Source organism: Callorhinchus milii, unplaced genomic scaffold (genome assembly GCF_018977255.1).
Source record: "Callorhinchus milii isolate IMCB2004 unplaced genomic scaffold, IMCB_Cmil_1.0 Scaffold130, whole genome shotgun sequence".
Lineage (NCBI taxonomy): Eukaryota > Metazoa > Chordata > Chondrichthyes > Chimaeriformes > Callorhinchidae > Callorhinchus > Callorhinchus milii.
The window spans coordinates 85,505-107,351 of record NW_024704871.1 but is presented as its reverse complement, the minus strand read 5'-3'; the positions used below and the strand labels follow the sequence as shown (position 1 = coordinate 107,351).

Here is a 21,847-nt window from a genome sequence, read left to right as displayed (position 1 = left end):
TTTCTCCACCAAATGTATTTGCGTCCGCGGAGCTAAAGCCGTTTGGGAATACACACGGAATCATTGACCTGAAGTGAGTTAAACGTCTAGGATTAGGTAGGAAGCCCCAACATCAACATGTCTGAGCCGACACACACACACACACACACACATTGAACCCGCAAACAGACACGCATGTACCCACAGATACAAAACTACTGTGGGACCAGAGTCAGATACACCCGCACAAGTGCACACACGCAAACTGTTTCTGTCCCTCATAGTCTCTCACTCGCTCTCCGTCTCTCTCTCTCGGAATCTCAATCTCCGTCTCTGTCTCTGAATCTCTCTCAGTCTCTCTCTTTCAATCTTCCGATCGCTCATTTTCTCTCTCTCTTTCTGTCTCTCTCAGTCTATCACTCAATCCGCAGTTAGAATACTTGGTAATATATTCTCTCTCACTCTCTCTCTGACAGAGTCTCACTCTTTGTCTCTCTCAGTCACTCTCTCTGCCTTTCAAGCGCGCTCTCGCTCAAACTCGTTTTCTGTCTCTCTCTCTCTCTCTCTCGGTGCCTCTCTTTTCGCTCTCTGTCTCTCTCGCATATCACAAAGTAAGTTCACTTGAAAATATAGTTTCACTCCCAGTCTCTTATCAGTCCCTTTCTATCAGTATATCTCTATGGCCCTCTCGCAGTCTCTCTTTCTAACTGTCTGTCTATCTCTCTCTCTCGCAGTCAATCACTCTCTCTCATAGTCTCTCTCTCTCTCTCTCATTCTCTCTCTATCTGTCACAGTCGCTCTCTCCGTGTCTCCCCAAAGCATAGTCACTGCATTTCATAATTTATTCTCTCAGACAGTCACTGTCTCCCCCCTCTCTCTCTCTCTCTTCTCTCGGTCTTTCTTTCTGCCTCCGTCTCTCCCTCTCTTTCTCTATGTCTCCCTCTCTGTCAGTTTCTCTCGGTCTCTCTGAAAACACATTCACTACACTATACAGTATATTTTCTCTGAGTGTTTCTCAGTCTCTATCTTCCTCACATTCTCTCTACCCACCTCAGTCTCTCTCTCTCTCTCATTCACCGTCTCTCACTGTCTTTCCCACATAATTCAAAGTCACTGCACTTGATAATATATGTTCTACACAGTCTGTTTCTCTCCCTCTCAGTCTCTCTTTCTCTCAATCTCTCTCTCACAGCAAGACTCTCACTCGCTCCCTCTTTCTCTCGGGCTCTGTGAGGCTGTCGCTCAGTCTCTCTCCCACTCTGTCTATCGCTTTCTCAGTCTCTCTCAGAATCTCTTTCTCCGTCTCTCCCGCAGTTTCTCCCTTTCTCTCTCTCTCTCTGTCTCTCTCTCTCTCGCTCCCAGTCTCTCTCCGGTACTCGAACAAAACACAGTCAATACACTTTAAAATATTTTCTCTCACTGTCTCTCTCTCTCTCAGATTTTCTCACTGTCGGTCTCTCAGTTTTACTTTCTGTTGTGCTCTCTCTCTCTCTCTCTATCTCTATCGTAGTCACTCTCTCTTTTTTAGTCTATCCCATTCTGTCTCTCAGACGCTCACTGACTCTCTCTCCCGCTCTGTATCTCTCATTGTCTCACTCTCTGTATCTCACCATCCACAAAACACAGTCGCTACACTTTGTAATATATTTTCTCTCATAATCTCTCCCAATCTCTCTCTCTCTCAGTCACTCTTTCTCGATTTTTCTCTGTAATAATAGTAATAATAATCCTTGCATTTGATATAGCGCTTTTCACGCCGGGAGGACGTCCCAAAGCGCTTAACTAAATATACTGTAAAGTGAATTGACTGTATATTTGTGGGCGAACGCGGCAGCCAATTGCGCACATCAATCCCACAAACAGTTGTAGATTGAAAATGACCAACTTTTTATTGAGTTTTTTTTTGAGGGATTCTTATTAGGCTCCGTGTGGAGTAAGGAAACTTGCCCAAGGTTTCGCCCTGTGCCAGGAATTGAACTCAGGTCTCTCACTTTCAAAGCGAGCGCTCTAACCACTGAGCTACAGGACTCCACGACTGTAAGTCAGTCTTTCTATCTCTCCCATGAAACACAAGCACTGCACTTTATAATATATTTTCAGTCTTTCTCAGTCTCTCTTCCTCTCAGTCTCTCGCTCTGAGTCGCTCTCTCTCTCTTTCTCTCTCAGTCTCCCTTTATCTCTAAATCAGTCTCTCTCTATCTAACTCAGAGTCTCTCTCTCTCTCTGCCTCTCAGTCTGTCTCTCTAACTCAGTCTCCCTCTCAGATTCTTTCTCTCTGTCTCTCCCACAAAACACAGTAACTACACTTAATATATTTTCTGTTACAGTCACTTTCATACTATCTCTCACTTTCCATCTGAGTCTCTCTCTCTCTCTGCCTCTCAGTCTCAGTCTCTCTCTCTGCCTCTCAGTCTCTCTCAGTCTCTCTCTGTCTAACTCAGTCTCCTTCTGATTCTTTCTCTCTGTCACTCCTACTGAACACAGTAACTACACTCTATAATATATTTTCTTTCACCGTCACTTTCATATTATCTCTCACTCTCCATCTGAGCGTCTCTCTCTCTCAGTCTCTCTTTCTCTAACTCATTCTCTTTATCTCTTTCTTTTTCTCCCAGTCTCTCTCAGTCTCTCTCTGTCTCACAAGAAGAAAGAACTACACTTTATAATATGTTCACACTCACCCTCTCTCTCAGTCTGTCTGTCGCTCTCCGTTTCTCTCCCAGTCTCTCACTCCATTTCTCTCTGAGCCTCTCTCCTCATCTCTAATTCTGTTTTGCTCTCTTAATCTCTCTCTGTCTCTCGCTCTGTCGCTCTCATTCTCTCTTTCTGACTCTGTCTCTCTCTTTGTCAGCCTCTTACACTCTCAGTCCCCGTCTGTCTGACAGTCACTCTCACATTTTCTCATTGTCTCTCCCACAAAACAGTCACTGCACCATATAATATATTTTTGTCTCAGTCTTTCTCAGTCTATCTCTCTCTGTGTCTCTCAGAAAACACAGAGTACTATACGTTATATTTCCTCTTACATTCTATCTCTCTCTTTCTCTCAGCCTCTCTCTCTCTCTCTCTTAATCTCTCTCAATCTCTTTGTTTTAGTTTCTCTCTCAGTCTTGTCCACAAAACAAACAGACTCTACACTTTATAGTACATTTCCTCCCTCAGTCTCTGTCTCACAGCCATTGTGTCTACCTCATCCTAATCCTTTCTTTCTCTTTGGCTTTCACTTTCTCTCCCTCTCACACAGTCTCTCTGCCTCTCGCTCTATCTTTCTCTCATGAAGACGCTCTCTCTCAGTCCCTCTCAATCTCTCTTTCTGACTCTCTCTCCATCTCTCTCTTTCTGTATCTGTCATTCTCTCTCTCAGTCACTCTCTCTCATTCTCACTCTCTCAGTCTCTGTCTCACCCCCAAAACATACTATCACTACAATACACAATATATTCTCTGTCACAGTCGTATTTCCCTCTCTCACACTCAATCTCGCTCTGTCTCTCGCTGTGTCTTTCTCTCATTCAGTCGCTATCTCAGTCTCTTTCAGAGTCTCTCTGAATCTCTCACTCTTTCCGTCCGTCCGTCTGTCTCTCTGTCTGTCTGTCACTCTTCCTGCCTGTCTGCCTGTCTGTCGGTGCGTGACTGTCTGTCTGTATGTCACTCTGATACTCTGTCTCTCTGTCTGTCGGTCTGTCTCTCACTCTGTCTCACTATCTCTCTCACTCTCTCTCTGTCTGTGTCTGTCTGTGTCTCTCTCTGTGTATCTGTCTCTCTCTTTCTATCTGTCTGTATCTCTCCCTCTTTTTGTCTGTTTCTCTGTCTATGTCTCTCTCTGTCTGTCTATCTCCCCCCACCCCCCATCATTCTCTCAGTCTCAGACTATCGCTCTGTCTTTCTCTCATTCGGTCTCCCCTTCAGTCTCTCCCACAGTCTCTTGCTATGTCTCTCCCAGAAAACACTTTCACTATATGTTATATATCCTCTCATAGTCTCTCTCTCTCTCTCTCTCTCTGTCTCTCATTGTGTCACTCTCTCAGTCTCTCTATCAGTCTCTTTCTCTTAGTCTCTCTGACAATCTTTCGATCTCAGTCTCTCACTTTCTCTGTCTCTATCTTACAGTGTCTCTCAGTCTCTTTCTTTCTCCGTCTCTCTTTCTATCTTTTACGCAAAACACACAGTCACCACAGGTTTTAATATATTTTCTCCACAGTCGCTCTCAGTCCCTTTCTCTGTTTATCCCAATTTTGTTCTCTCTCATAGTCCTTCTGTCTCAGTCTTTCTTTCTCTCTTCCGCTTTCTCTTTCTGCTTCAGTTTCTTTCTCAGTATCTACCTTTCTCTCCTATTCTCTCTCTACCAAGCTCTCACTCACATTATCTCTCTATCTGTCCATTGCTCTATTTTTCTCTCACTCAATCTCTCTCTCATTCTCTCTTTAAGTCTCTCGCTCTGTGTCTTTTGTTCTCCCTCTCTCACTGCTTCGCTGTTTATCTCTCAGTAGCTCTTTCTGCCTCTCTCTCTCTGCCTATCAGTCTATCGCTCTCTCATTTTCTATCTCTCTCTCTTTCAGTATCTCTCCCAGTCTGTCTCTCTCTCTTTCTCTCGCTCCCTGAGTCAGTGTCTCTTTCTCCAACTCTCAGTCTCGCTCTCCATCTGTCGCTGTCTTTCTCTCATTCAGCCTCTCGCTCAATCTCTCTCAGCATCTTTCACAGTCTCTCGTTGAATCTCTCCCACAAACACACAGTCACTACAAATTGTATTTCCTCTCACAGTCTCTACCCCTTTCTCTCAGTCTGTTTATTTCTTTGTCTCTCTATCAGTCTCTTTCTCTCTGTCTTCCTCTCAGTCTTTCTCTCCCAGTCTCTGTCCCACTGTCTTTCCCACAAAACACACAGTCACTACGGTTTGTAATATATTTTCTCCACAGTCACTCTCAGTTTCTCTCTCTCTATCTCTCCCAGGCTCTTTCTCTCTCTTGTAGTACTCTCTCAGTCTAACTCTCTTTTTCTGTCCTTCGCTTATCTTTCTCTCTCACAGTTTCTCTCTCTCTCAGTATCCGTTTTTATCTCAGTCTCTCTCTCACAGTGCCTTTCCCTCTGACTCAGTCTCTCTCTCGGTATATCGCTCTAAATTTCCGTCACACAGTCGCACTCTTATTATCTTTCTCTTTCTGTGTCTCTCACTCACTCTCTCTCAGTGCTTCTCGCCCCCCCCCCCCCCCCCCTCCCTGGGTGTCTCTTGCTGCCCACCTCCTCTCTCTGTCAGTCTATCTCTCTCAATCTCTCCCTCTCTCTCTCAGTCTCTTTCTCTCTTGCAGTTATTCTCTCTCTCAGTCTCTCGTGCTTTCAGAGAATGAGCGAGAGGGAAGCAAATGCAAAGTGACTGTGTGTTTTTCTTTGAGAGACAGAGAGAGAGAGAAGGAAACAGAGAGAGAGAGTGACTGAGTGACAAAGAGAGAGAATATGAGTGAGAAAAAAACTGCAAAAGAAATAGAAAATGAGACAGAGTTAGTGAAGAAAGGGAGACTCAGAGGGAGAATACATTATTAAGTGTATGGTAGGAGGCTTTTTCTCTCTCTCTTAGAGAGGAGGAGACAAAGAGACTGACAGAGAAAGAGAGAGTGGCAGACAGAGAGAGAGAAGCAAAGAGCCTGTGTGTGTGCGTGACAGAGCGAGAGAGACACACACACAGAGCGAATTTATTAAAAAGTGTAATGACTGTGTTTTGTGGGAAAGAGTGAGAGAAAGACTCAACGGAAGAAGAAGCGAGTGATTGAGATTGAGAGAGAGACTGAGAGTGAAAGCAAGAGACAGAAAGTGAGAATGAGAGAGAGCGAGAGAGAGACGAGGAGAAAGACTGACAGCGATAGGGAGAAAAAAGGCAGTGAGAGATATATATCCAGTGTATTTTGTGGGAGAGACAGAGAGAGAGAAAGAAGGATGGGGAGAGACTGAGCAAGAATATATATGTGTGTGTAGCGAATCTGTATTTTGTGGGAGAGACAGAGAAACACAACTGTTCATGGAGACAAAGTGAGCTGGTGTAAGAGACAGTATCAGATAACAATAATCATAATAGTAAGCCTTGCATTTGTTACAGCACCTTATCTGGTCAAGACGCCTTAACATTCTGGGCTGCTGGAGCTACAGAGAGTGGGATCTCCCCAGTGCCTGGTCCTGGGAGCAGCACAGTTTACGCTGGGTTATTCCAGCAGTACTGTAACCCTTAGGTAGTATGTGAGTGAGGTTAATGTCTTGACTTCTGCCATCACGGACTGTAATCTCCAGGTTCTGGGCAGTGGTTATCTCTCTATTCTCTCATTCTCCAAACACTGTGAGCCCCAGACCTCGGAAAGAGAATGTCTGTGGCCGGGAGGTCTCAGGAGCTGGAAATGGAGACTCTTCACCAGGGCCAGGGAGCCCACACCGGTCAAACTGATATCAGGCTGAGGGAGATTTGTTTGTGGTGAATTATATTGTATCAGTTTTATAATATTGTACTGGAGAGAGGGTGTGTCTGCCCCTGGATAAATGGGATGGCCAAGCCATCGGGAGATCCCTTTGCCCTGGAATGCAGCGCTGGGGGAGGTCCTGCCGCCGGTAGGTGAGGAAACAGGAATCCTCCGGCCTAATCACACGGTCCAGCAGAGTGAGCTCTAGGGTCCTGAGCTTGTGGGAAGCTCAGAACGTTGGAGGTTAGAAGGGTTTCTGTGTGTCAGAGACTCTGTGGTCAGGAGAACCATCTCCTGTATGAATAAACAGGAACCACTGAGTGACATCTCTGAGCATAAGCTCTGGTCTGTCTGACCTGGGATCAAGTTACAATTTGATCAATAAAGTGAGTATTCCAGTCCGGAGTTAGGAAACAATCCCAATAGCATCAGGAATCTGGCAATGTCACCCAAGGGCTCAGGGTGTGGAGCAGCCAAGTGTGCAGTGGAATGTCAGCCATTCACCTCCCAATTACCCAGGGCAGGACTGTTGTGTGTGACGGCCATCAAATTGTCACCCACTGTTCCCTCCTACTGTATGATACCATTCTTCCATTGATCAGCTGGTGTTTGATGACATTAAAGTCCTGGAGAATGGCTTTGAAATAAGAATAATATGAATAAGATTTACAAATAGAGTAAACTTACCACAATTCCTCACACTTGTGCAGAGCAGGAACCAGACGCTGGAGACCCTCCTCCTGAATGTAGCAGTTCTTCAGATTCAGTTGTTTCATTGTGTCACAAAGTCCAATGGCCTGAGACACCACAACACAGTCTATCGGTGTCAGTCTCAATGCTTTCTGTGGAGAGCTGTCACCAAATGCCAGTGTTCGTAGAGAGCCCAGTGTTTGCTGTGCCAGGGCTTGATTCTGAGACTCAAACAGGTAGTGTAGTGAGTTCAGCAACTTCCCTTTCCCAGTGACGGTGTCTGTGTCTTTAATCTGAGCTTTAAACTTCTCCTTCAGCCAATCGATCACCGCACAGGTTGTCTGATGGACAAATGGCCCCAGAAACTCCTCCAGCGGCTGAGCTGCCCGTGGGGAGGAGAGCCCCGCAACAAAGCGCAGAAATATCTCAAACCGGCCGTCCTCCTCCATGTCACTGCGGATCAAACACCGCATGGTGCGTTTGGATTGAGGAGACAGGAACTGAGCGAGTGCGGCTACAAACTCCTGGATGGTGAGGTGCGGGAATGTGTAGACCACACTGTGCTCTGAAGACTCTTTCTCCACAAGTTCCATGAGAAAGCCAGAGAGGAACTGGGAAGGCTGGAGGTTATATTTGATCAGATCTTCCTCATTAAAGACAATGTTTCTCTGGGAGACTCCAGTGAAGGCCATCTTACCAATCTTCAGCATCACATCACGGGGGCTTTCCACATTGATACTGTGATGTGTTAGAATATGGTAAATATAATAGGAGAAGAGTTGTGTGACTGTCTTGGGAACTCGCTGTTTGTTGCTGTGTTTCCGTGTAAAGAAGGGACCCAGTGACAGAGCGAGGATCCAGCAGTAGGACGGGTTGTAGCACATGGTGAACAGGAGCTCGTTCTCCTCCACGTGGCTGTAAACAGCTGCCGCCACCTCCTGATCCTCAAAGAACTTGTGAAAATATTCCTTTCTCTCTTCCCCCACAAATCCCAGGATTTCAGCCCAGACACTGACCTGAGCCTTTGACAGTAACTGTAACGCAGTGGGGCGGCTGGTCACCAGCACTGAGCATCCTGGCAGCAGCTTTTTCTGTATTAAACTGTACACAATGTCAGAAAGTTTACAGCAGAATTCAGGGTCTGTGCACCTGCGCTGAGGCTCTGTGTCTCTCCGACAGTCAGCGAAATCAATACTACCCCTGAATTCATCCAAACCATCAAATATAAAGAGCAATGTCTCTGGGTGTTTCCAAAGCTAATCTAGAACATCCCTGAGGTAAGGATACTGCTCCACGATCAGGCAGCTCAGTGTTGCTCTGTCATGAACTCTGTTTAGGTCTCGGAATTTAAAAATAAATACAAAGTGGAAGTGAGGATAGATTTTGCCTGTGGCCCAGTCATGGACAATCTTTTGCACCATAGTTGTTTTTCCAATCCCCGCCACTCCACTCACTACTGCGGAATTCCCTGTGAAAGTGCCTGATCCGCTTCTCTTGTAGAATTTTTTCATCCGGTAAAAGAAACTTCCTCTGGAGAAGCTGCTGTGGAACAGTTTATCAATTCGGATTTTTTCCAGCTCTCCCCGGAGTTGCTTCTGTCTCCACTCCTCGTGGTCTCTGCCTCTCGCCAGCAGCTCATGTTCTACCAGTTCCCGGTCACGTACATCAGAAATAATTGTCAGCTCCGTGGAGCGATCAACCAACTGAAACTGTTTCACCTTCTCCTTTATCAGGATAGTCTTCACTACCAGTATCTCACTTTGTTTTAGTAACATCTCCTTGTGCTTTCGCTGAGCATCTTCAATTAGAGAATCACATTGGGGTTAGAAGCACCAAGAATGTCTGCCTTTCGACAGCTTCTCAACAATGTGTGAGTTTCCTGTTAGGAAGTTGCTGTCAGTGTGTGGAGGCGCAGACACATAGATAGACTTCAGAAGAGCTTTTAATAAAGTGAAATTTACAGATTCTGGAACGGTGGAGTTGCGCAGAAGAAGGAGATTGGAGAAAGTCACAGATGTAGAAAAGAATAAGAAAGAATCAGGATATAAAGGGGAGACTGAGCATTCAAGCCAATCCGCCGTAGTTAGGATGAATGTGAATTTTGTTGTGGATGAAGATAATGGTCATGTGAATCTTAATGCATGTAGGGTTGGGAGCAGCTGGATTTGGATTAGTTGCAAACTTGTATGTGGTAAAGCTGGAGAGGGCGACCAGGAGGAGATCAATATAATCAACTGATGCCCCTCCCGTTTAACTGCCAGATTATTTGTAGTTCCTGTAAATCTCACAGAAAATGGCAAACATTCAAACTCTGCATTTCAGAAATGAATCCATTGGTTCCACCTTAAAACGGTCACATACCTTTAAGTGTGCTGGATACATCTGGTACACTTTGGTCAATAATCACCTGGTTTAATAGACTGGCACCTGTTGGTATCGAGGACATTCCATTAGTTATAGTGAATTAGTTATCTAGGTTGCCTCAGTAAAATATGTAATTGATTTGGGAATGGATTCAATGCAAATGTATATTGTACCTTGCTCCTGTATTTCAGTCATTATTTTGTTCAGTTTGGGCAAAGTGTACCTTATTTCAACAAAGGATTCCCACATCACTCTTTGGGCTCGCGAACCTTTCCCCAGCGCCATGTTCAGAAGAAGTTTAGAGCTTTGTCTCCTCCGCCCACTGTGTGTGAGCTCAGTCAGTTTCTGCAGAGTGAGCATTAAAAACAAAGGAGTGAAACGTGAGCAAAGCTTGTGATCAGGAAATGGCCAGTTCCATCATGGTGTTTTCATGTTGAGTGAGGTTCCACAGGCACAGTTGCCCTCTGTTACCCCAGCCAAATGATCATTGTTCACATGTGAGACTTGGCAGTGAGTTTACTGTCGAGACCATCACAGCCCATCTTGACCTCTCCTCATCCTCCTGTCACAAACAATAAGCTGGATGTTTAGCCACAGCACCATCGGGTCAGTGTCCAAAGCAACAAATGTAAAGCAGTGATGTATGGAAATGCTTAACATTTATTGCATCAACCCGCAGCCACCCAGCCCCCTTCCTCCATCCCAGTGTCACTATGAATCGCTCCCTCACTTCCCATGCTCAAGCACGCCTCTTTAACCATGCGCTCGTTCAGCTTTACCTCCTCCCCACCCTCTCCTATTCAAACCCAGCTCGGTTGGCCTGCCATCATTATGAAGCATCTTGAGATGTTTACCCAGTTGAAAGATGCCATAACAATGAAAACTGTAATGTGTTGCAACTTGTTGAATGGATACACTTTGCACAATAAACATACTGACATATATCACACAGGATTAGCTTATGGAAATCAGATAAGCACTTCCCATCTGACTACCTACTTGATATTCCGCTTGGCTGAAGTATTCCTTTCTTGTCAGTACTGAGCTGACGGTCTCCACATCTTCCTCGATGGCCTGTTCTATTCTGTCCCGGTAGAACTTAGTGAGTCTGAACAGCACGTATCCGTCGTACAGAGCGAGAGTCTCATAGAATGTGACCCTTGAACCTGTTGGCCACAAGACTGATAATAAAACTAAATTCATACCATATTGTACATTCACATGTTAAATACATTTCACGGTTGATCAGTATGTGTCAATGTGGCTCAGTGGCAGCGCACGCGACTCTCAGTCACAAGGTTGTGCATTGGAATCCCACATCAGGCTTCGAAATCATGTAGTCTAAGATAACGCTCCTACACATTGCTGGGGTGTGTGTGTGTTTGGTGGCGGGGCTCTGGGGTGGTGGGGGGGGGTGCATTGTTGGACATGTGGTCTTTAAGGACTCTGCTGTGCGCAAGGTGGCTGCTCATTTCGCCCACAGAATATGAAAGCAAATACACTTCACATTATATTCTCTCTGCATTGAAGTCTCTAGAAAGCAAAAAGATGCTAAATTAATTAGTTTATCAACGGTGGACAGCTTCATTGACTGTGCAAACGTGAGCGGATTTTCTCAACTTGCCTGTCTCACTTTCGTTTTGTTTGTGATCTGTCAGTGGTGGGTTAGGATTGGGAGCCTGGGCCATGGTGACTCGGGGTAATCAGAAGCTCTCCACAGATCACCTATAAAATGAAACAGATAGTTATGAGGTTCAATCTGATACAGCATTCTGAACATCAGTAACAACAGAGGTAAATGCTGTCCAATTTATCAGTGGACAATGATAAGAATAATAATCAATGCATTTTTTTATAGTGCCAATCATTTGGTTGAGGTCTCAAAGCGCTTTACAGAATATGCTGTGAAGTGAATTAAATATATTCTGTCGGCAAAACGTTGATGCCGATTCCACACAGTGGTGTCCCTCAAACAGTCATGGATTGCGTGTCCAATTTTTCGTTTTAAGGGATTATTATCTCTGGAATAGTGATTCGCCAATCGATTTACAACCGGTTTTCTACACACTACAACATCTATAGCTAACTGGGAGCATGAATGACCAACCAAAATAATTCCTGCGATGGTATCTCAGATTATTTTCTTAGTGGCATCAAATTTAAATTGATCCATTCGGTGACAGGGAGCCAGTTGAGTTAGGCGCGAACTTGTGTGATGAGGCTACTCAGATTTGAGTGTGTGAGTATGCGGGCGACAGAGATTGGGATCGGCTGCATCTTGGGGATAGTGGAGATGGAGAGACCAAAAAATAGGCCATTTGAATACTGGAGGAAGGAGGTCTCGAACGCATGGACTACTGTTTCATCTGGGATAATGTTCGTCAGAGGCGGGTAATATGATGGATGTGGAGGTAGACGGTCCTGGTCAGTGGCCATATGTGGGTTAGGTTGGACAGCTATGGGTCAATCCTGATACAAAAAAAAAATTTACTGTCCAATGTTAAACTTGCCCATTTTAGGCAGTGGCAATATCAAACTTCCCCTACAGAAACTGTTCAGTCTGTTACAGTGTGAGTGTGATTTTCTCTTCCACAATCTCGGGGCTTCACATCGATCATCAGAGTAGCACCAGTGTGACATTGCTTTCTCCCACTTCAACGTTCCCTTTGTTTCATTTCAGCCACATGCCCAATGCAGCATATTCTCTGTGCTCTGTGTCTGATCTCCTGTTCCTGCTCTTTGAACCTCATGTGTGTAACAGTCAGTGAAACGTTATCAACGCTAATATGCAATGTTGACCTTTATGGATATTTCCCGGTAATGCAACTGCTGGTTGCGCTCCGGACTTGCGACCAGGAAGTTCAAGTGAGTTGCGTTCAGCTGCTTAAAACTCAATAACAATGAGAGCCATCTTAAGAAAAATAATTTCCACTTATGGGGAAATTCAAAGAGAATTGTGACATTCAGTCAGAAAGATGAAGGTTGAGCATTACATCTTCTTTCCAATATGGTGAAAGCTAGTGAGCATCATTCAAATAGATCCAGCCTCTCCACACCATCTCCAGATTCACACTAGACTAAAAGCCTAAGATAGAGGAATGAATTATCGATAAGCTGAGGAGCTTCAGCCACAAAAAGCCGTATCAGAGAATACAAAGAACAATATATAGCGCCCTTCACGCAGGCAGCGTCTCGGAGAACATAAAGAGCAGGGCGATTGCTGAGCTGATTTTATTTTTGTCAGCCGAGTGTCTGAAACGCCCAAAAGCCCATCACCAAACCGAACAGTATCCAAACAAAGATAAGATTTCCATGCCTTCCACCTACATATGGGAAACCCAGAGATAGATCGTTGAAATGCAATGAATTCCCTCTCTCCGGAATGCTGCCCAGTGTTAGAGGAATGAGCTACGAGCGAGGATTAAACAAGCTCAGGAACAGGCCATTCGGCCCCGGTCACCTCGCTGGTGCGAATACTTCACACAAGCGCTCATCTCAGATCAACTATATTTCGGAATAGTCAAGTTCACAAATAGATTTTGGATTCCATTTCTCCTTTGTACAATGTCACGATGGTTAGTTAAAGTAATGAAACAAATTACATTTAGACTCTTTCTTGATTACTGGCTGTAGGTTTTTTTTTAATAGCAGCACACTTTCACTAACTGCAAAACCATAGTAGCGGGAATGGTGTTTGTTGCGGAATCCAGAGTGGTTGCAAAATATACCTGGATACCAATCTAAAAGGAGTGAACTATCTAAAAAGGGATTTGGGAAAACTGAATCAGATCTTCATGGGAATCTTCACTTATAATAATAAGGATTGCGATAAGAAGTGCCACCACAGCCACGATAAGCCGAATAACCCGCTTCTGTGCTGCGAATCTCGACGGTTCTTTGTTTGTGGTTGTGCTACAAGAGTTTGACTTCAGCATTTTGTTCGAAAACCTAAACCGGAAAGGAAGAGAAAAAGATATTGGAGACGCCCTTTCCATACATTGTGTTAAATATTGTGGATGTTCTTTCTCAATTTCTCTCTTTCTTCTCTCACTCGCTCCCTCTCCATTCTCCATCACTGGCTTTCACTTCTCCATCTCTCTCACCCACAGTCTCCCTCTCTCAGTTACTCTCTCTCACTCCCCCTTTCTCCCACATTCGCCAGCTCACCCTCTCACACCCTGTTGCCCCTATCACTCCCCCTCTTCACCCTCCTCTCTTTAACACACATTATCTCCTCCCGTACTCTCAATCGATCTCTTTCACTCTCTGTCTCTGCTTTCTCCCTCTCTCTCCCTCCCTGTCTCTTTTTGTTTCTCTCATACCACACTCTCTCTATCATTTCTCTGCACCCTGTCCTTGAACCACTCTGTCCCCCTCAGTCTGGCTCTCATTTCTTATTCACACTCTCATGCACATGCACTATCTTCTCTCAATTTCTCTCAATCACTTTCTCCCGGTCTCCACCCCTCTATCACACACTCCCTCACACTCTCAATCATTATCTGCTTTCTGCCTCTCGCTCCCTCCCTCACTCGCTCAATCTATTTCTTTGTGTCACACCCACACTCTCTCACACACACACTTCTCAGGCCTATCGCTCCCATAAACTCAATCACACTCTTTCACTCTCTGTCTCTGATTTCTCACTCACTGTTTCTGTTTATTTTCCTCATCCCTTCTCTCTCACCTTCACGCCAGTCCAACCTTCTCACTCATAAAAGCCAGTCCAACCCTTGTTTCTCCCACATCAGAGCCAGGCTAACCCTCGCTCTCTCTCTCGTCACAGCCAATCAAGCCAATTCTCTCCCGTTTCTGGCAGGCAGTCCTACCCTCTATCATTAATACCAATCTAACACTTGGTTTCTCATCACAGCCAATATAATCCTCCCTTATTCTCATTCTAATAGACTTGGATGGATATGACCAACAGTGTTGTTTAATAAACCAACGATTATCAACTTAGTCACACAAACTGTCCAGCGCCTTGGGACATCCTCCTAAAGTGAAAGGTGCTTTACACATGTAATTCTCTTGTTGTTGTAAAAGGCTAACCTTGAGATATTTAGGTAGGAGATATAGGGGGATGGAGGGTCAGAGAGCGGGTGATTAGAGGATAGAGACAGGAGGGGTAGAGTGGAGTTCGAGTGGGGAGAGTGTGAGAGAGGTTTAACGGGGGGGGGAGAGGAGAGAGAGCAGGAGGTGGAGAGAGAGAGTACATATGTGTGACACAGAGGTAAGAAAGTGGGAGTGAGATAGAGTAAGTGAGAGAGATTTAGAGAGTGTGGGAGAAAGGTGGAAGGAGGGAGAATCAGATTGAGAGAGGGTGATTGAGAGAGAGTTTGAGAGGGGATAGAGAGAGTGTGTGTGGAAGAGAGGGAGTGAGAGGGAACTACTGAGAGAGGAAGAGGCTGGTTTGATGCTGCTGGTGTCACACACAGCCCGGAGTGAGGATCCACCACTCTTAAGCGCTCTGAAACACTACCCTCCGTGGAGGGCCTTACATCAATGCAACAGCAACAACTTGGATTTATAGAGCGCCCTCCACGCCGGACGGCTTCTCAATGCAAGTTGTTGTTGTTGGCTTACACTACATGTCAGATGCTGATAACGTTCCCTCCTATGGTGCCTGGGGTTTATGTCATCGTCCCATCTAAGATTTCAGGAATCTTGGCCTTGAGCACAAATGTGAAAACAGAGGTGGAAAAACACTCGTAGACATCTGGTTATCTATAGATTGAGGGAACAGGGAGATGGCAAAATCCTCCCAATAAACGTCCACATTTCTTTCTCCTTATTAGTTATTTTCGCAAGCAAAAAGAGCCTCCTCAAAGATCGCTGGCAGCCTGTGATGGATGGATGTGTTCTCTGTGATGAGCGGAGTTGGGGTTGGAAACCTATTAAAAAAAAATCTAACTTTGAAATAGTTGTGGAGTTGTCGTGGGGGGTCAGCACACTTCCCAATGGAATCGATTTCGATTCTATTGTATCTATGGTCCCAGTTTTAAGATTAAGTAAAGCTATTTGTAATAATTAATAAACCCTGGATTATTACACCGTATCGTCTGACCCCAATCTCTGACACTGTTCTGCACTTCCAAGAGCTGCTGATGAGCCAGGCTGGGCTGTCATTAGCAGTGCCCTGGAATAATACACAACCACCAGCTCAGGAACCAGAGTTGAGACCGTTAAAGAGGGATGGCTCGATGGTCCCCCTCCACCCCAACACCCTTACCCACCGCCCATGATTATATATTCTAACACCTCGTCTCTCAGCCTTCAGAATCACCAGTCGCCTGGCCCTCCTACAGCAGCTCTCAGGCTGTTTGTCGTCTGAAACCTTTCTGAAACCTGACACTCACTAAAGGGAGCGGTGCTTCTCTCAAAATCACCGCCAACCATTTGACAAGTCACTGCGTGCATAAGTCGCTGATAGAGATTTTAAAACTCCAGTAGTACTGAGATGGTTCTAGCAACAAAGATTAAAGTATTCAACAAAGTGTGGTGATATGGTCATCTATTCCAACATGAATCTGCTAAAGTTTACTTGCTGACCTGTACTTACCACATGAGCAAACAACTTGTCTCCAGGTGATGCCGGACTCACAAACTGATATAATTATTAACCACCGCTAAACAGAGTACTTCAGACAAACTATGCATTCATTTTTTATCTGTTCCTTTTTTCTTTCATTTGTTGGTTCTATTTTTACTGTTTTGCCCTTCTCTTCCCTCCTGTGGCTTCTCTGTTGCTGCACAGGAAAGCTGCAGCTCTCAGGCTGTTTGTGCTCTGAAAAACTTCTGAAATTTGACTCTTACCACAGGGAGCGGCGATTCCCAGAAATGTATATCCAACCAGTCTGACAACTTTCAGTGTGTTTTGTTTACTAACAGAGCTGTCCAAGTTTACAATAATCTACCGGGAGTCAAAGAAATACAAAATCCATTCTCGTTTCTGCCCCCACCTTTGGCAACCATTACAGTCCCTTCGCCTCATTCCATCCCTTACCTCCTTCAAGGTATGTCTCAAGACCCTCCTCTTCGACCTTCTTCATCCCTACGGCGTGGAGGGCGCTGTATACATCCAAGTTGTTGTTGCTGTTATTGCAGTGAGTTAAGCTTCAACGAGTTTCCACTTAACCTCCCCCACAACGCCCCACCCTCCACTCTCCCTTCCTGAAACCTGACTCTAAAGGGAGCGGCGCTTCTCGCTAAATCACCTACAACCATCTGACAAGTCCCTACCTGTATAATTTGCTGATGTGAATTTTAAAACTGCAATAGTATTGAGATGGTTTCAGCAACAGCGATTATAAATATTCAATAAACTATGATGATATGGTCATGTATTCCAACATGAATCTGCTAACACTTTACCTGTTGAGCTGTACTTGACATATGAGCAAACACCTGGTCGCCAGGCGATACAGGAATCAAAATCTGATATAAGTGTTCACCACCGCGACATACAACGCATCAGAAAAATTGTTTATGAACTCAAACATTCCTGAAATTTGACTCTCACCACAGAGCGCGGCGATTCTCAGAAATACATCCCTAACCAGTCAGACAAGTCATTCTGTATTGTGTTTACTGACAGAGCTGTTGAGGTTTAGAGCAATCTACCGATAATCAAAGAATGAAGAAATCCATGTTTTGGTTTTATCTGCTCCCACCTCTGGAACTGCGCCTCACATTGCCTTCGCCTCATTCCCTCTTTGTCTCCTTTGACCTTCAGTCACCATCTTAATAGCGGGGCAATGGGACACACTGAGCTCAGGGGGATGGGCAGGGGCTGGGGGAACGAATAGCGATAAACGTGGTGAGTTAGAGTAAGACCCCCCAGTTAGGTAAGTGAGTTGTAATAGCTGGGGCAAATGTCTGGGAATGGGATCGTTTGGGGTTCGATTGATGTAGTGGGACTAGTTGGGGTAAGAGCGGGCGGAGTGGTGCTAATTTGGGGAGAGTCGATTAGTTAGGGGTTGGGATTGGGAGAATTTGACACACGGCAATGATGCTTTCAGACAAGGAACCCTCAGCTGGTGGACGAGAGGCGATCAGCCTTATTGTTCTGGGGCTAAGGAGAAGGAATCAGTCCAATCTCTCTCTCTCGTCAGGGACTTGCGTGTGGGTCACACAGTCACGGCACTTTACAGTGCATCCGTTAAAGCGCTTGGAGACGTCTTGAACATGTGATGAGTCGCTATAACAAACGCGAGGATCAGTAATCTTGCAGGTTCAAGCTCTGCTTCTCCATGTCAGGATCTCACCGGAAGACTTTTATATATCGTAATATGGCTGTGATAAAACGTTCACAGAGGGAAATCCAGCACAAAGCATCAGTTTCCAAACCAAACTGGGAATTTTCTGCATCCCACCTACACAGAGAATTTCCAGAGAGAGATTGTTCTAATGGAATGTGCACTCTCACTCCCGCTGGAGTGATGCATCACACAACAAGATACAACAAGATCTCATGTATAGAGCGCCTTTCACGTCGGGACGACGTCCCAAGGTGCTGGACAGTTGGGTCGGGACCCGAGCATTGGGGGAAATGGTCAGGGTGAGGGGAGGGAAGGGAGGGAGCGAGGAGGAGGTAGAGAGTCGAGAGTGGAGCTGAAGGCCCGACCACCGATGGTAGGGCGGTTGGGGCGGGGGATGTGGAGCAGACCGGAGCCAGAGGAACGGAGGGTACGGGCAGGTCAGTAGGGGAAGAGTAGGTCGGAGAGGTAGGAGGGAGCGAGGCCGTGAATGGCATTGTCGGTGAGGATGAGAATCTTGAATCCCATCCTACTCACTCTGTTCCGGAGAGTAAAGGCAAGGAATGGCAAGAGCCAAAGTTTGGGCATCCGAGAGCATGGGTTGGAGTAACTGCTGGAATCTAATCAGCGAAAACCCCATGGCTCGCAATTGATATTGCTGCCCGGCGAGCCTTCCTATTTCTTTTTTCCAGCTGGGAACACCGTACAAGTTAGGACTTTTTTACAGGGTTAATAGGAGCCGACTGTGAGGATATCTGCCCCAGTGTCTGGTCTGCCCTTCGGGTGCTGTCGATGAGCCGGACTGGGCTGTGCTGCTATCAGCAGTGCCCTGGAATACCACGGACCCGCCACCGGCTCAGGAAACAGAGCAGAGTCGGTTACAGGAGGACGGCTCGATTCCGGTAACCTGCAGCCAAACCTTTCCACCTCGGAGCCGGTTCAGCCCTTCGGATAACCCGCCCACTCACTCCCCTCACCCCCACGGAGGGCGTTTGAATGAGGCGCCCCCACTCCCCTGTCCACTCTGCCTGGAGAAGACGCTTAACATCAGACACCAAATTGAGAACACTTTTACAGATTATCAGATGGAGAAGAGGAAGAACTGAAGGTTTGGCAGATATTTGCTCAGCAGTGATCACAGGGACGCGCTGAGCTTCTCCCCAGTGACTGGAGACCACCAGCTCCTTCAACTAGTTCTCTCCTGGTCCTCAATCAGCAGCACTGTGTGATCTCTCCCACCCACCAGCACCAACCTGCTGGTAATGTGCCCAATGGCTGGTTATGGGAAGGTTTGTGAGAGACGCTCACACCTGTGTGACAGACAGGTTCAGCCCCTGAGCCACATTCCGTCTGAGACAATCCTGACGTTTGGCTCTGACTATAGGGAGCGGCGCTTCTTGGAAAAACATCAATGGAACCGGTTGGACAAGTCGCTGCCCGTTTGCTTCAAATATTTAACCGTTTGTCAAACCTCTCCGCAGTGAAGCAATAAGTGCAAATGTTAGCGTTTTGGGCAAAACGCAACGCGGTGTCCGCAGATGTCGTGCGATGTTGTGTCACGTTAACAGATGATATGTTCCCGTACCGGTCAGTGCTCTGAGCTGATGCGCGAGGCCGACGGTTTTTGTTTGAACTCGGCGCCTGCGCAGTGCCGTCTCCGGGCGCGGGGCTGACGGTGTTTCGGGGCGCGGCGCCTGTCTGTCTGAGCGCGAGGCGGGACCGCGGGAGGTGGTGATGGCGGCGGAGACGACGGTCAGTGTCGGTGACAGAGAGACAGAGAGAGAGTGTGAGAGACAGTGAGAATGTGAGAGAGTATGAGAGAGTGGGAGAATGTGTGAGAGATTGACAGTGTGAGAGAGTGTGTGAGAGAGTCTGTGTGAGAGAGTGAGAGAGAGACTGTGAGAGTGTGTGTGTGAGAGGATGTGTATGACACAGACCGAGAAACACACAGACAGACAGACAGACACAAACACAGACAAACACACACACAGACACACACACAGACACACACACACACACACAGACACACACACAACACAGACACACACAGGCACACACGTACAGACAGACACAGACACACACACACACAGACACACACACAGACACACACACAGACACACACACAACACAGACACACACAGACACACACACAGACACACACACAGACACACACACACGTACAGACAGACACAGACACACACACAGACACACACACAGACACACACACACGTACAGACAGACACAGACACACACACAGACAGACGCACAAATAATAATCCATTCCAAAAACTAAAGTAAATCGGTCACTTCAATCCACGACTGTTCGTGTGACGGACGCTCACTGTTGTGGGCCATCGGCTGCCGCGTTTCGCCCAGAAAATACACAGTCACTACACCTCACAGTCTATCTTGTGAAGCCCTGTGAGACACCTGGAAGATGTGACACGGCGCTGCTGTACCATATGCAATGACTATTATTATTATTTTATTGTCGTATTAGTATCATTAAATTATCACATTAGTATTTATCATTATTGTTAATCATTATTATTATTAATATAAAGCGATGTTGGATGTGTGTGTCGATGGGTGAGATGGTGAATTGGGGTATTGTATTCTAATCATCACAGGCACTGATGTTTTCCGCCCCCCCCCCCCCCCCCCCACACACACACACTCACACACACACACACACACACACTTTACTCCTCCTCCTAAATGAAATATATGGGTATTTTTAAAAGGAAAGAGAAGCGAGAATGGGTGGGGGTGGGGGGGGGGGTGTAGGAGGGGACTCTGTGCTGCTGCAAGTAAGTAAGCAGTAGGCAGGCAGTAGAGGCTGACAGCAGAGGCTGGCAGTAGAGGCTGGCAGTAGTGAGAGGCAGCAGAGGCTGACAGTAGAGGCTGGCAGTAGAGAGAGGCAGCAGAGAGAGGCAGCAGAGGCTGGCAGCAGAGGCTGGCAGCAGAGAGAGGCAGCAGAGGCTGACAGCAGAGAGAGGTAGCAGAGGCTGGCAGTAGAGAGAGGCAGCAGAGAGAGGCAGCAGAGGCTGGCAGTAGAGGCAGGCAGCAGAGGGAGGCAACAGAGACTGGCAGCAGAGAGAGGCAGCAGAGAGAGGCAGCAGAGGCTGGCAGTAGAGACAGGCAGCAGAGGGAGGCAGACAGTCTGGCAGTAGAGGCAGGCAGCAGAGAGAGGCAACAGAGTCTGGCAGTAGAGGCAGGCAGCAGAGAGAGGCAGCAGAGGCTGGCAGTAGAGGCTGGCAGCAGAGAGAGGAAGCAGAGGCTGGCAGTAGAGGCTGGCAGCAGAGAGAGAAGGCAGAGAGAGGCAGTAGAGGCTGGCAGCAAAGCGAGGTAGCAGAGGCTGGCAGCAGAGAGAGTCAGCTGAGAGAGGCAGCAGATGCTGGCAGTAGAGGCTGGCAGCAGAGAGAGGCAGCAGAGAGAGGCAGTAGAGGGAGGCAGTAGACGCAGGCACTGAGCTTTGCCTGTTTAAGGAGTGTGTGCAGTTTGCTGTTGTGCAGATCTAACAGTCAATCTGTCAGTCACGCCGTTCAGTGAGTGTGAGTGAGTGAGTGAGTGTGTGTGTGAGTGAATGAGTCAGTGAGTGAGTGAGGTAATAAGTGAGTGAGTGAGCTCTGTGCTGAGGAGCTGTCCACAGCAGTACCCATCTCTCCTGCAACAGGACACACACACACCCGCTCACCCACACACACAACCACACACACACATAGTCAGAGAGCAAAATTACCTACAACCCAAATAACATGCCAAAAAGAAGCAAAAAGGTCAAGAAGGAACACAGCGGCAGCGACTGAACGCATCGCTCTGCACCGAAATGTATATATGCACTGTATATATATTAAATGTATACATATATACATATATAAAGAGAGAGAGAGAAAGCTGCGAGGCAGCACAGTCTGCAGAATAGTCTGAACCCCAACGTTGCTGCTTTGCGCCATCAGAGGTTATAATAATAATAAAAATAATAAAATGATAATAATAATAATATAATAATAATCCTTGCATTTGATATAGCGCTTTTCATGTCGGAAGGACGTCCCAAAGCGCTTCACAGAACACACTGCAAAGTGAATTGACTGTATATTTGTGGGCGAAGGCG

General features: G+C 46.4%; 1 protein-coding gene across 1 annotated transcript in view; it reads right to left on the bottom strand.

Moving 5' to 3' along the window:
• Positions 1-7,101: 7,101 nt before the first annotated feature.
• The window catches only part of LOC103173524 (NACHT, LRR and PYD domains-containing protein 3-like), an 81,326-nt gene continuing 66,580 nt past the window's right edge, over positions 7,102-21,847 (bottom strand). Inside the window, 3 exon segments of the mRNA XM_042345868.1 lie at positions 7,102-8,906; positions 9,470-9,535; positions 9,646-9,817. Coding sequence (XP_042201802.1) covers positions 7,102-8,906; positions 9,470-9,535; positions 9,646-9,817 — 2,043 coding nt within the window.